The sequence below is a fragment of the Chaetura pelagica genome, unplaced genomic scaffold (assembly GCF_000747805.2).
Source record: "Chaetura pelagica isolate M959 unplaced genomic scaffold, ChaPel_1.0 scaffold394, whole genome shotgun sequence".
In the NCBI taxonomy this organism is placed as follows: domain Eukaryota; kingdom Metazoa; phylum Chordata; class Aves; order Apodiformes; family Apodidae; genus Chaetura; species Chaetura pelagica.
Window position 1 is genome coordinate 883,262 of NW_009952966.1, and position 14,455 is coordinate 897,716.

Consider the following 14,455-nt stretch of genomic DNA (forward strand, 5'->3'; position numbering starts at 1 on the left):
CGCCGCCGGGGGGGTGGGATGAGGGCTGCCACCCCTGCCACAGGGCCCTGGGCTGGGGCCGGGCCGGTTCCTGCTGCTAAAAAGCAGAGCACAGGTAGCTGGGAGGTTACACAGAAGAGACGGGGTGGTTTCAAGTGGAACTTGCTCCAGCTACTGGAATGCGTCGTGGTCTCCTCCCCCCAGCCTTGCCTCACTTACTAACCTTACAAAAGCACGTGGCCTCGGTGGAATATCCTGCTGGGAACAGCTCGGGAAGCTACAGCGTTTTACAGAAGGTTTACTGTGCAAAGTTTGAGTTCCGATGAGCTGATGGGTAAATCGGCTGTCCTGGCTTTGGTTTATTGCTCTGGGTTTTTCAAGCTGAGCACACAGGCAAAGCCTACACAAGCAAGACAGACAGCCTCACCCCGGCAGAGCAAATAACACCTTTGGACAAGCCAAGGGTAGGTTTCTCCCCCTTTCTTTCGGTGCAAATGCAGATTCAGAGCCTGCTGGGCCCTGTGCAGCTGGGCACGGCTCTGTTCCCAGCTCATCCTGGTCTGGCAACTCCAAGTTAACCTGGGAGGTGGTTACTGAAGTGGTTCTGCATCACCAAATCTTGCCCTGAACCCAAGCTGAGGTTTCACCTCGGGTACAGTTAAAGACATGGAGTCTCCAGGAGCTAGCTGCCCTGGCCTGGAAATAAATGTAATTGGTCTCTAAAGCATCAGACTTTGCTGTATTATTCCTTGAAAGTGATCGTCTGATGTCATAAAATAACAGTTGAGGCCATAAATACTGAATAGAGTTGGAGCAAACAGGATGGAGTCATCTTTAAATCACAGCACGACCCAGGGACTCCGACCATCCAGCCACTCTGTCACAGCCCAGGCAGATGGGAGGTTTTGCCCTTGCTCAAGATAACCATATTTCAAGGAAATGGCACAGCTATTTTGCAAGGAATTGTGATTCATTTGACTGTGTTAACGGGGTGTTTTGCATAGTCTCCTGTCTCTCCATCTTCTGATTCCTTCATGTACATTATTTATAAAGAAATGCAAACACTTTGTTGCCTGGTTTAATACATCATGACCTGCTCCTGGAAAATCCTTACACATAATCTATACATGTTATTAAATATGAAAAATGTACAGCAGTTTGTCACTGTCATCTTTTGTTGCCCCCAATTAATTCTGCTATAACCCTTTGAGCTTCAGGAGAAACCAGATTATAACTTGTCTGTCGAGACTGGGGTTTGTTTTACGCAACATGAGTAACAGCTGAACAACCAGTGTCGTAATTAGCAAAGTGATTTCCTGATCAGTCAGCTGCTCATTCGGCCAGAAGACCTTTACATCTGTTTGCTGATTATGTGCTTTCTGAAGCAAAGACAAATGGTAGTAGCCACTACTGGTGTGTCTGGGTATAAGGGCAAGTCTTGCCGTAGCTGGTGTGCATCGGACCAGCCCAGCATGGTCTGCTGACAAAACAATGGAGATTCAGGTATTAGGCTGCATTTTCTATCCCATAATTTGTTATTCCACTATTTAGAATGTTGGCCAAAAGTGATGTTTTGCTCAAGACTGTTATTTCCTCCCTTCTTGTTCCTTCCCTGAAGGAAACCTTGATTGCAGACCAGTGAGCAACAAGAGATTGGAGCATAATGAAGCTAAGAGGAATTTTTAATTTCAGGTAGCTGATCTCAGTAATGACCAGATCAAAAGATCTGTATTTATTCTCCACCCTGCAGAGTGCAGTTGAGCGTGTCCATACAAACAACTCGGTGAGTTTACAGCTCTGACAGCATCACCAGCTTCATGCAGGAGTGAGCAGGAGGAGGGTCCTGTTGGAGCAGAGCACGTTTTTAATTGGAGTTTGCTCATGGTTTGCTTGCATCCGTGTGACCATCTAGACTCACATTAGAAACCTCTTGAGATTAATTTGTTGCTGGGAGGCAAGACACACCAATAAATCAGGTACCTTGTAGTTTTGTGGACTGATATATGTGGACAAACCTTAGGATTTCCTCTGCTCGCTGCCTGTGTTTATATTGAATTTCTTTCCACAATGGGTGTGGAAGCAGCAGGGAAGGGATTTATATCTGGGCACACACCAAAGCAGGGCAGACAGCTGGAGGTTCCCTGGGCCTGGGGATCAAGGAGTACACCCTGGCTGCTGCTAGTTCAGTACACACAGTTGTACGAAGTTCTTCACTGGTTATGGAAGTTCGGTTCATTGTTCAAACATGTTCCAAGACTGTAACCTTTGTGCTTGTGACCAATTGGTACGTTATGCAGAATCGTTCCACCCACAGGCTTGGCACTGAACTTACACCTTCATAAATGCTGTTTGCATATTATCCAGCTGATAAAAGCCAGCATCTATTTGTACAGAGCTTTTCCTGACTTCTCATAGCACAAAGCTGCTGCTTCCCCCTCCTCTTCCTGACTCTTTGTGCTTCATCTCACGGAGGAGGAAAGACAACTGGCTTCACGGAGGACGGTGAATCCCAGCTTAGAAGGCTGAGGGAAAACACTGTGGCACAGATGGGCCTCCAGAGCACCAAGCACTCCAAGGTCAAGCAAGCTAACATACTGATGTTAGGACTTGATTCTGCAGGGAAATCTACACTGCTGTACAAGTTCCGGTACAACGACGCTTTTCTGACAATGCCAACCATTGGCTTCAACGTGGATATGATTGAAACAGAGAAGGATTTCACACTGACGGTTTGGGATGTTGGAGGGCAGGAGAAGATGAGGCAGGTCTGGTGCCGCTTCCTGGAGGACGCGGACGGGCTGCTCTATGTGGTGGACAGCTCTGACAAGCAACGTCTGGAAGAGTCAAAGAAAGAATTTGAACTCGTTTTAAAGAATGAAGGTATGAAAAGCATACCCGTGGTGGTGCTGGCCAACAAGCAGGATGTGCCCGGAGCTTTGAACGCTGAAGAGATAACCAGGAGGTTCCACATGAAGAAGTACTGCAGCAACAGAAACTGGTACGTGCAGCCCTGCTGTGCTGTCACAGGAGAAGGTTTGTCAGGAGCTCTCCGGACACTAACTGCATTTACCAAGCAGTACAGGAGATCAAAGGAGACTTTGACAGTCTTTAAGGAAATCAAAACACCTTAAGAATTTCTATCATCAATTTCTGGTGAACTTCATTCAACGTGTTTTGTTGGACAGGCTGAAGCTGAAAACACTGGATTCTGGAGAACTCTTTTAAGTGAATGTTTATAAAGAACTTTGAAAATATCAAATTACACTGTTATACCTGCACATGCTTTTGAGATACTTCTCTGCAGCATGTTATTAGTGATTGTATTCTCGGGGTTATTCAGCTGAGAAGTGTGGCTACTGAATGAGGAAAAAGGTGGAGATGAGCTTCTGAATTTTAGCAAGTGGAAACAAAATAGGTAAGCAGTGCTTCAGATCCTTAACTCAAGTTATTTTGTTGAGACATAAAATAGCCAAGTCATTTTTTCAGCAAGAAAAGCAAGAGATAACATATTGTTTCATAATAAATGCTCTGTGGGTGTATTTTTAATGTAAAAATACAGTTGTTTTAGAGCTTAAACTCTATGTACAAGAGCACCTATGAACCTGAAAGACTTGTTGGAAATTATTGCATTCCAGAACTGATTACTTCTAACAGATTTTAACAAACAGGATCTGCTTCTCTTCAAGCCACAAACTGAGATCTCATGCTGTTTGAGAGGTCCTGGTCTCGTGTCCTTTTGTCATAGGTTTCCATGAGCCCATTCCTTTGTGCCTGCACCACTGGATTGCTGTCCTTAGCCAACAGTGGGATCAGTCTGGTGAAGCACTGGTCCCTGTTGTCTTTGGGGTGGGGGACAAAGGAGGGGGGAATTGGGAGGGATTGGCTCCTTGGTTGTTTTTTTATAGATCTTGATGGATCCTGTCCTGCCTGTATTGAAGCCACCTGACATTTTGTTACTGATAAATTTAGGTTTGATTAAATTTGACATAAGTGGCACAAAATGGCTAATCCTGTTACTACAGTTTGTGGGGGGAAAAAAAAACCAAATTAAATTTCTCTTCAGGTTTCCTGATTCCTGAAGGAGTGAATTAGTATTCTGAATGTCATTAAAGCAACACAGGATTCCTAACTAGAAGACTAATTGAGTTGAGTCAACCATGAGAACAGTTTAAATACTAAGGCTGGAAAGTGAGCAGGTCCTGCTTTTTTAAAAGCAAGAGAAAAGAGACCATCTAATTACTGGTTAAACAGTCCCAGAAAATCCAGCCCAGTTATTTCTGCCTTCTTGAACAACGTCTGCAGAGGTAGGATGCTCCAGTGGTTAGGATGCTTGCTTAGGTAGCTGGATTGTTGGGTTTTTTTCCTTACAATCTTTTACCCCTGGCAAAGAATTTAATCACTCTGTGCCTCAACAGTCTCTTGACAAAATAAACTTCCCAGTTCCACCCTCTGGAAGAGCTTGGCAAGGGTCGGCCTGTAAGCCTTGCTCCTGCTCCAGGCTGGGGATGCCAAGTAATCCACCTTAGAAATTTCCATTTACTTCTTACTAATAAACAGGCTGGAATTTCAAGTTATGGAAGGATGAAGCAGCAAGAAATGCACCCAGACATACCCTGTTGTCTCATGCATATATTATTCAAAGGCAAAAAAATCATCAGATGAATTTGCTGAAATAGTAAACAAAGGAAGGTTTCTCAACAGGAACTGTTATTAATACAGCCCACGACAGTAACCACCACAGGCTAAAGCCTGAGTCATGTTGAGGCTACATTTCTAAAAGGAGAGCAGGTATTTAGACCTGCCATTGCCTGGTCTGATGGTTTAGGCTTCATATAAAATACCATCTTTTGTCCCAGAAAAAAAAGATTTTTAAAAGTCTAAGACAATGGGAACATTGTTTTTCCAAACCCAACAATTCAACGTTAAAAAATGTAGCATTTCAGATCAATACATTTATAAACATTTGCATGCATATGTTATATATTGAATTCTCCCACTAATTTAAGCTCATCATGTACCTATTATAAATCTGAATCTAGTTCACCAGCCTCAGGACGTCCTCAGGGAGAAATACTCCTTGAGAGATTTAATGAAAGTGCACCAGGGTCTCTAATTAGACAAGAAGCAAGTTCTGAAGGGAGAAATAAAGTAGCCTAATAGACCAGCTCATATAGCTAAAAAAGAGGATCAGCTTTCAGGTACACAGTCCCTTCTCCAGCTTATCAAATTAGATGAAATGGCACATTGATTTGAAGAAAATATTTTACATTATGCTTCAAAGGAAATAAATAAACTCTAATCCCTATGTTGAACAGATTGTCAAGTATTTAACCACTGATTTTTCTAAGGGCTTGGTTTCCTGAAGAAGTGAGGCTGTGCCTATTTTATCTGCCCATGAAGAACTCTACCTTTTGGAATGATTTTTAAAGCTTTAAAACAAATATCAATCAAGTTGGATGGAGGTGCAGGTTCTCAAAGGAATTATACACCTGAAAATTTAATTTAAAAAATCAGTGAGACAGAGAAAAGTGACCATAGATCTGCCCCCAGTGAAGGCAAAGATTATAAGGTACAATAGACTAATCCCTGAGGAGATAAATGGTCTGTTTGAGCTGCAAGAAAGCCTGTGAGAGGACATCAATTCAGAGCCCACACTTAATTAGCTCCTCTGCTGCTGGAGCTGGTTGGTGTTTATGAGTAAAAAGTGATCTTGGGGGCTCCTGTAGGATGAGAGGATGGAGGATGCAGAATCCACTGCTTAAAATGCCCTTTCTACAGCTGGAGTAAAGACCCTCCCTGACTACTTGTCGTGTTTTGGGAAGGATCCCTGAGAAAAGCCTGTTCTGTGGGCAGGAAGGTGCAGAAGAAGGGGAACCTGTGGCTCAGCTCTGCAGGAGAGCAGAGCAGGGCTGTGTGGCTGCCCCAGCACTCAGGTGGGCTGGGCCCTGCACCACTGACACTGCCTGCTCCCTGCTGGAGCCTGGAACTGGTTTGCTACCCACTCCCATCACACGTGCTGGGGGGAAATCTCCAGCAGGGAAGTCACCAAGGCATTTACAGCTTCATCCTGTGGTAGGTTTGGATCTTTTGATTGCTGGGCTAAGCAACCTAATGAGCAGAATTGTCTTTATGTTTCAGAGCACAGCAAAGAGGAACTCTGCTTGTGCTAAAAATACCATTTGTAGTCTTGTAAGCACAACTTAATCCTGGGCAAGTTTTGGTTTATTGTATTGTTTAGAATTTACATGGGGTACTCACTGAAAACTACAGTGGGATTTTCAAAGGATTCACGGTGCTTTGAGAACGTAAAAATTCAGAATATGAAGAGTGTTGCCCCCCTTGCCAGTGGAGTCCAAGTCCATGAGATGAAAAGTCTGCATGGGATGAAAGGCCTTAAAGAGCTTGGCCTCCCTTGGCTGTTAATATTTCTTCAGGTTTAAGAACCTTTTTTCATGAGGTGTCCCAGTAAATCACAGCCTGATCACCCTGATGTTCCTGGCATTTGTTACTGATGCTGCTGGCAGTCTGGTGCCACTGCAGCAAAGGGCTGGAAGCTGAAGTCTACAAGTCCTCCAGAGTCTGCTGGAGTTTCTTCCCACAGTGTTTGCTGGGCCTTTTTGTTTCTGCCAAGATCCCTGGGAAACAAACAGCACCAACATCAGATTGTGACATACAGAGGGTGGGATCTGGGAAACCTGCAGCTTCCCCTGCCTTCTCAAGGAGATTATCCACTGGGACATGTTTGGATGTGACAGTTGAAAAGCAGATGCACCCACAGTATGGGGACCTGTCCTTAAAATCATGGTGAGCTTTTTCTTTTTTGAAATACCTCTCATGAAGCTCACAGAACAGATTTCCAGTGGGATGAAATGCTGCTTTAATGGAAGGTGTGGAGCAGCATAAGCTGCCACTGGAAATTTGGATGGTAACACTCCCTCCTTCTTTGCCTGGGAGACAACTCTTCCAATAACTGAATACTCTGCAGAATCAAAGGGAAGTGCAGTGTGTAAGGAATGCTGGAGAAGGCTTCTTCAGTATCAGGTTATGAAGAGCTCATTGAGTTACTCAAAACTTCTCCTCCTCATTTCTGACAAGTTCACTGAAACAACTGAAAGAGAGACTTCCACGTGTAAAACAAACTCTACGCCTACTGCAGAGGAAGACAATACTTTGAAGCACCCTATGAGTGTTAAACTGCTCAAAGCAGACTTTCTTCCCAAAGTAAATGACCCATGCTGAGTTCTGTGCTGCTACAATTAAACTTATTCCACTTACAGTTAGCTCCAGTGTTCCTTTTCAGCACAGGCATAAGGATTCTGGGCATAGATCTCATCAGGTCACACAGGCTAGATTATGCAAGTCTCTAGGATGTGAGGCTGGAGACCCTCCTTACAAAGCACCCCCCAAACTGCAGCTACAAGTTGCAAACAGAAATTCATAGCACAGTAGTGAGCCCAAGAACATGTTATTTGGAACTCATGTAATTTTTTTTTTAATTGGCATTAGCTTGTGCTTCAGTTTCTACAGCCCTGTGTTCTTCAGCTGTGATACATGTTCTGGTGCCACCCCCACTCCTCCATCAGGTGTCTGCAGCATGACTGCAGCACATCCAGTGCTACCTTGGGCTGCCATCAAGAGACACTACCCCTCACTCTCTGCCACCCCTGTTCCCCCCCAGCTACATATTGACTCTTGCAGGTCCCTGCACAGCAAAGCTTCCTCACTTGCCTTGTCCTTCACCAATTAACAAAACGGAGATGCCAGTTTTCACAGTCTTTTTATTTGATTGTCATTGGGTGGTTTTGTCCTTGCTCTCATGCTGCTCCTTATACTTGGAATTACCCAAACACATTTACAAAACCTTTCCACTGTTTTCTTTTAGATCCTTCCTTAAAGCACTCCTTCCCCATGATGTATGCAAAAATCCTGACAGTAGCTGTTAGGGTTTTATGATGAGGCCTCGGCTTATATCTTTTGATGAGTATGCTTTTATTATTTCCTTGTTCTCCCTTTATTTATTTGTCTGTTCTCTTTTAGCCTTAGAATGTGTTTTATTTGGTGCAAAGATCATCTTTCTGTTCTGTGTTTTATACCCTAATTGATGAGAAGAGTTCCTAGACCTCATGTTACTGCTGTAAGTAGCCCAAATCTCGTGGAGTATCTGTTAAAATAAGTAATTTTATGAGTTTAAATAAATCATCTACCTCTTAAACCTCTTTGTTCAGCCTTGAGAAGAGAAGGCTTTGGGGAGACCTTATTACAATTTTCTAGTACTCAAAGGGTGGCTACCAAGAAGATGGAAACTCCCTATTTACAAGGAGTCCCGTGGAAAAGACATGGACACAAGTTGCTCCTGGGGAGATTCAGACTGGACACAAGAGGTAAATTTTTCACCATGAGGACAGAGAAACTTTGGAATAGTCTCCCATGGGAAGTGGTGGATTCACCCACATAGGCCATTTTTAAGCCTCAGGTTGACAGGGTGCTGAGCCACCTCATAGAAACTAGAAAGGTTGGACCAGATGTTCCTTCCAACCTGGCATTCTGGGTTTCTGTGATTAAACCTGTTCTTTCTTTTTAGCAAATACAGCTGGAACTGCAGCTTCATTGATCCAAACAGGGGCTGATCCTCCCTGACAAGTGTGCTTGGCTGTTAAAGGATAACTGTGCCTTCATCAATAATTTTCAGTGATGTTATCTAAAGCATACACATTAATCACTAAAGAATGCTGGCCTCAACCTTTTCTTAACTAGTTTATAATTCTGAATAGTTGTGGTTTGGTTCAGGACCATCACAGATTCCTGTGAAAACCCCTCATATCATGTGAATGCAAAAGAAAACGTAAATATATGCTGTAAACAGCTGAACTATGATTAATGAAAATCAGTCTCCTTGTTGGCTGTGTCTCCTGCCCAGGCCTCTGCTGCTGGGTCCCACCATTTCATCTATTCACAAGACAATCCAGTGGCTTTTGACTAAACCCACCTTTTTTTCCCTTGTTGAGGATCTACAGTCTAAGGTTCAATGTACCTAAAATGTTTGTTCACAGCCCGAAGGCTTATGTCCTCATCAGTTATTTACACATTACAAACAAATCCAGCTTAAATTTACTCTGTTTTATCTAAAAAGGTAAAACAAAATAAGAAATAGCATGCTGCAGAAAAAGTCTAGAAGAAATTAAGCAGGAGGGGAACTGGGAGAATATAAGCTACAGAAATGCAATGAAAAAGGATAGAGACAAGAAAAACAGCAGAGAAAAAATTCTCTGGGCAAACACAGCACTTAGTGTGTGCAGATCCATGAAGCAATAGAAGCAGAAAAACTCATGTTCCAGCCTTCAACTCTTGAGAGTGTTTTTTGCATTCCCCTCTTGTGATAAAAGTGTGTTAAGAAGCCTTCTCATATTTTAAAACACACATCTGAGGTAGGCAAGCATTCCTACTTGTGCTCACGTAGGTTACTTCCCGTGTCTTCTCTCTGAACTAAGGGCAGTTAACTCAGAGATGTTAGTGACTTTGGGCCCCAAAGATAATGCAACCCTAGAAAAATCATTATGCAAATAAGTGGCTCCATATAGTAACTCTAAGTAATATTAATCCTGGCCAGGAATAACTAAAAAAAATGTCACATCATATTAAAAGCAAACGTTGTGGAGATTCAGTAGAGCAGTTTCAAAGAGCTTTTCCATTTAACCCACACAGGAAGACACATTCTTAGCTACTGATATTTCTTAGCTGCCACCTGCTCACTAGGGGCTAGAGACATGGGGCCTTTTCTTTTTGATGATGAAGTTTTTCCAATGAGTCATTTGGTTCACTGATCATTTAAAATAGTAGTTTGTTGCCCACACTAACGGGTGCGTTTGTGTACGCGTTTCTTTCTCATGTGCTGCTAAAAAGCTCCTGTCAAGTCTTAAGGAAAACTCAAGGCAAGTTCAAGAAAAATCTTTAAAATTGCAAAACCACTTGTACCGAGTTCAGCGTTTCTGCCTGAGACATCTTGTGGCGTTGAAGCCAAACTGCAGTTAATAAAAATGAAACTAGGGTTGGAAATTCAAACCGTGACAACGTGACCTTGAGAACTCCCAGTTCTGAGAAGTTTAACTCACACGGCTAAAAATCCTTCCACATTTAGATCAATGTTTCCAAAGTACAGCATTTGTGAAACAGAAACTTCATAACTGAGTGATGCCCAAAGTGCTGCTTCTCCAGAGAAGTGTGTCAAAACAAAGAAATGCATGTTCCTTAATATTGTATTTATCTGATAAAAAAAATCCCGTTTTCAGTGACTTAAAAAGCAAATATTCCCATTTAGCTTAAACCTCTATGGAATTAAATATTTTTTAAAATAGAGAAGATTCATCTACATTATTTCTAAAAAATAACGTGACAGATTTTTCTGATGAAAACTCAGTTCCTGTCATTCTGCTCACTTGTGTTTCAGTCTTGGATTCAGAAAAAAAAACAACAAACACCAAAAATTCTTGGATGACCAATAATTAAATGAGCACTTGTAGCTCCTCAGCTAAAAATGTTTGGCTGCTACATACAAGCAGAGCCACACCCTGGAGCACCTCGCTGTGAAGCAGGTACCACAGCAGTACAGCCTCTCACTTTAACTTTCTCTCTTTTGGATCATCTCATCCTTTCCCAGCATTTCCAACCCCCAGGGCTGACTGGACCTCCAGAGAGGAAAAGGGAAGGAAGAGCAGCACCCAGCTGCTGGAATTTCCTCTGGACCAGGGAGACCCTCTGTATGCAATTATTTCCATCAGTACCACAGGACTAGAGGGATCTATATGGGGATATATATATAAGGGATCTATCCCTTTTCTTCTGCTTTGGAGGTCTTGGGATTACCAGCCTCACTAACTGTAATTAAAACCCCACTAAATATGTCAGCCATGTAATTCAAATCTACAACACATTGTATGAAGATTTTCATACTTCCTTCACCTGGCTCTGATTTCTTTACAGCGTGTAAATGCTGAGAGGATGAAAAGCTGTGCTTATACCTGGTGGAAATCCCTCCTGCAAGCTGCTCCATCCAAGGAATTGGGCTTCTGAGATGAATGATGAGCCACGGTTAACAAAACAACAAGCCTGATGTTCCCTTGAAGCTAATGAGAATTGAGCATAACTCTTGAAGTTCATAACTTCAAGATTCATGTCCAAGGCTGAAGGACCCGCAGGGTGCAACACGTGCTCCTGGCACAGCTGGGTTCCAGTGGGCACTGCCAGCACAGCAGCAGCAACAAGCAGTAGTGGGGGGAGTGGATCCAAATGAAAACCAGCTCATTCCTGTGGGACAGGTACTCTGGGGGATCACACGCTGCACTGGAGAGGAGCCCAGGGGGCTTAGAACTTCTCCTCCTGGATGGCCCCAGGGAGACTTTTCCTGTCTTTCTCTCCGACTTTTTGTTCTTTATTTTAACCAAAAAGCATTTTTTGCCATTAGAGGGAAACGTGCACTATCAGCTGTGGCTCAGGAGTAAATCTTTAGGTGGGTCAGTCTGTCTCCACACCTTCTGTGCAGCAGCTGGGCGTGCAAACCAGCTGCACAGCAGCTCTCCTAGGCTGCAGGTGAGGGTTTCTCACAGCCTACTCCAGAATATTACTCTGCAAAACATACTGTCAATCATTACAGCATCCTGGAGAGCCAGTCTGCCCCTATCCCAGTCTTACTTCATTCCTCAACAGTTTCACCCCTTTCTTCACTCCCTTAATGCCAGCAGGGATATTCTCCTACAGGAACACTACAACATTCCATCGGATCCATCTCACAGGCTCAGACTATCACAATGGAGAAAGGACAAAAGTTACTCTATAATTTATTAGATTATAATTAGGTATTCCTCAACTGGAATTGCCATTAACCTGAAAATGTGGGGGGTTTGTGTTGGGTTTGTGGGGTTTTTTTCTCACATTAAGTTGGTAGTGATTTATAAGAGCCCTGAATACCAGTTCATAACTAGAAGGAGATTTTAATGTAAAAAGAAATCATGATCATTAAAATAAAGAGTTAATCTAGGTGATATGACAGAGTCATAGAGCTCTTGAAGCTACTGAAATGCTAGATATGTCAAGAAAATGACATGGCCATTATTCACCCCCAAAGCTGAAACAGAAATATTGCCCTTTGACAGACATCAGAAAATCAAGGAGAGCTCAGGCAGAAACCTCACGAGAAGGGGGCTCGTTAGTGCTGCTGCTCAGAAGTACTCATTTGCTTCATTAGAGTGTAACAAAAAGATATGCATACTTGGGGTATTTTCATATCTCTCCTCACTATCAGTCCTTCAGCCTTTCGAAATTCCTTATTCAGTTCCCTGTATGCTGCTTTCCTTGCAAAATTAGCCTGAAACGCAGCACTGACAATAGCAATCTGCATCTGGACATTTACATTTTTGTGGCATACAAGATTTGGGTTTGATGCCATTTTATATGCTAAATTCTGCTCACTGGTGGTTTTAACAGCCAGAAATAAGAGAGCTTAAATTTAAAATGTTCCTGTAAATGTCTCCAGCTCTGTGACCCTACCAGCATTCCTCAGTACAATGTGAAACCCATATTACCTAACACTTCATACTGGCATTTAATTATCCAGGCATAATGTATATATTAGTTTTTCAAATACAGCTCTGAGGATGATCCTTCCATTTCAAAAAGCTGAAAAACTAAGGATATAAGGGCAAGTGAATCCCCTTCTGCAGACACAGAATCCAGAATACTGGAGTTCCCAGGCCTTTCCTTCTAGAAGTATTTTTGGGACTCACCCCAACCAAGCAGCTGTGACAGAGGAGTTTTCTGTCACTGTCCTACCATCAGCAGTGCTACCAGAGGATCACTTTGTTCTAGGGACTTCTCAAGAAGGAATATTTATTTTTTTTTATCATGGAAACAATATATCCCTGAATCTTTTTAATGCTGAAGCAGCTCATTTCACTAACCATTGCCTCACTTCTTCTAGCTCAAATGGGAGTTTCTTCCTTTGCCTTTATCAGGAAACTGTTTTGTTTGAAAGGTAGAGCAGGTAGGACAAAGGCAGGAAGGTGCAGCTCCACAATTCCTGATCTTCTTGGGCTGTTTGCACCTGATGGATTTTGTGACCAACTCCAGCTCTGGTCCCAAGAAAGGGATTTGGCCATGGTCATTTCATGATCTCTACATTTGTCTTTAAATGGTCTGACCTAGTGTATTAAAATCTGAATGCACATAGGCTGAACTGTGGAAAACAGCACTCACGTAAACCAAAAGCAATCCCCAAACCAAAGGTTATATTAAATATAGAAGTTATGTTAAATCAGAACAACGGAGATGAGAAGTAGGCTCATGAACCATTTCAGAGACAGCTTGGAACCTGTGACCATAAACTGTCCCAGGGCTGCCTCCTGCTTAGTGTCTGCAGACATCTGGGAGCCCCTAGTTCATTTTCCAAGGGCAGGAGCAGATGTTGTGCTGCTGGGAATCAGTGAGTGGCCACTAAAGGCAGAGGAACTACCTTCCATGTGCACCATCAGGGTGCCTGTTTGGCAGCCCCTCCTTTTGAAGAAACAGAATATTGTGCATTTTCTTCTAACTAATCACACGGAAGCTTCCAAAAGAGGAGAAAGAAAAATACCTAGAGCTCTTTCACTAGGAAAAAAGTGCTCATTGTGGGGTGTTTCAAATTCACACAGGCCTTGTGGGGGGAAATCCTGAAGGCATCTCTAAAGCTCAGATTGTAAGTCAGCACAGAAAGCAAGGCTGGGGAGGGAGAGTGGCAGAGGAGTGAGGGCACTAAAACTAAATTGGCCTGGTGACATCAACAGGCCTCTGAACATCTGATACGGGCCAGCACTGAAACCAAGATCAAGAACATCCCTCTGTAATTTTAGTGTCTTGTACAACATGGCTGAAGTGTTATAAATGGAAAGGCACTGGATCCTACTATGTTTTGGACACTTTAGGATATTTTAGGCTGATATTTAATTCTGTGCAGTTCATTACTCTGAGAAACTGTGCTGCTATAAAGTGAGTTTTCAAGTACCACTCCAACTAAAGAGTGTTTTCTTCCTAAATACAAACCCATGAAGTATTTTTCTGAATACAAAGAAGCTGGGATACAGTGTAACTGGTTCTAAGTGGACACAATAAAAGGCAGGGGACACAGCACAGGAGCTCTGCAGCTTTTGGATACCACGGTAGTGTCCCACTGCACAAAAGAATGACCCCCTCATGGAAGTGAATGTAGCCAAAAGACAGGAGAGCTGTTGAAGCATTTGTGATCCAAATCCTTTTTTCCTAGTGTCATCCAAAGGACTGCAGCCAGCACCCATCAAACAGCAACTTGAAACCAGCAAGTTAAGGTAACAATTTTAAGAAGAGTTGAAAAATCATCTGCAGTGATTGCTTATCATTTTATTTTTCTTTTTAAGGGAGGAGGGAGGCAGGGTATAAGGCTGGATTTAATTGAAGAGTTAATAATTCATCCAAG

General features: G+C 42.9%; 1 protein-coding gene across 1 annotated transcript; it reads left to right on the plus strand.

Annotated features, from left to right (window-relative positions):
* The first annotated feature begins 2,525 nt into the window (after nucleotides 1-2,525).
* On the plus strand, nucleotides 2,526-3,110 carry ARL14 (ADP-ribosylation factor-like 14). The gene has a single exon (XM_009995721.1). It carries the CDS (start codon nucleotides 2,526-2,528, stop codon nucleotides 3,108-3,110), a length of 585 nt encoding a protein of 194 aa, XP_009994023.1.
* Nucleotides 3,111-14,455: the final 11,345 nt, after the last annotated feature.

Bases quoted from the DNA above. Each gene is read 5' to 3' on its own strand.
- ARL14 (XM_009995721.1), top strand. From the start codon at position 2,526: ATGGGCCTCCAGAGCACCAAGCACTCCAAGGTCAAGCAAGCTAACATA.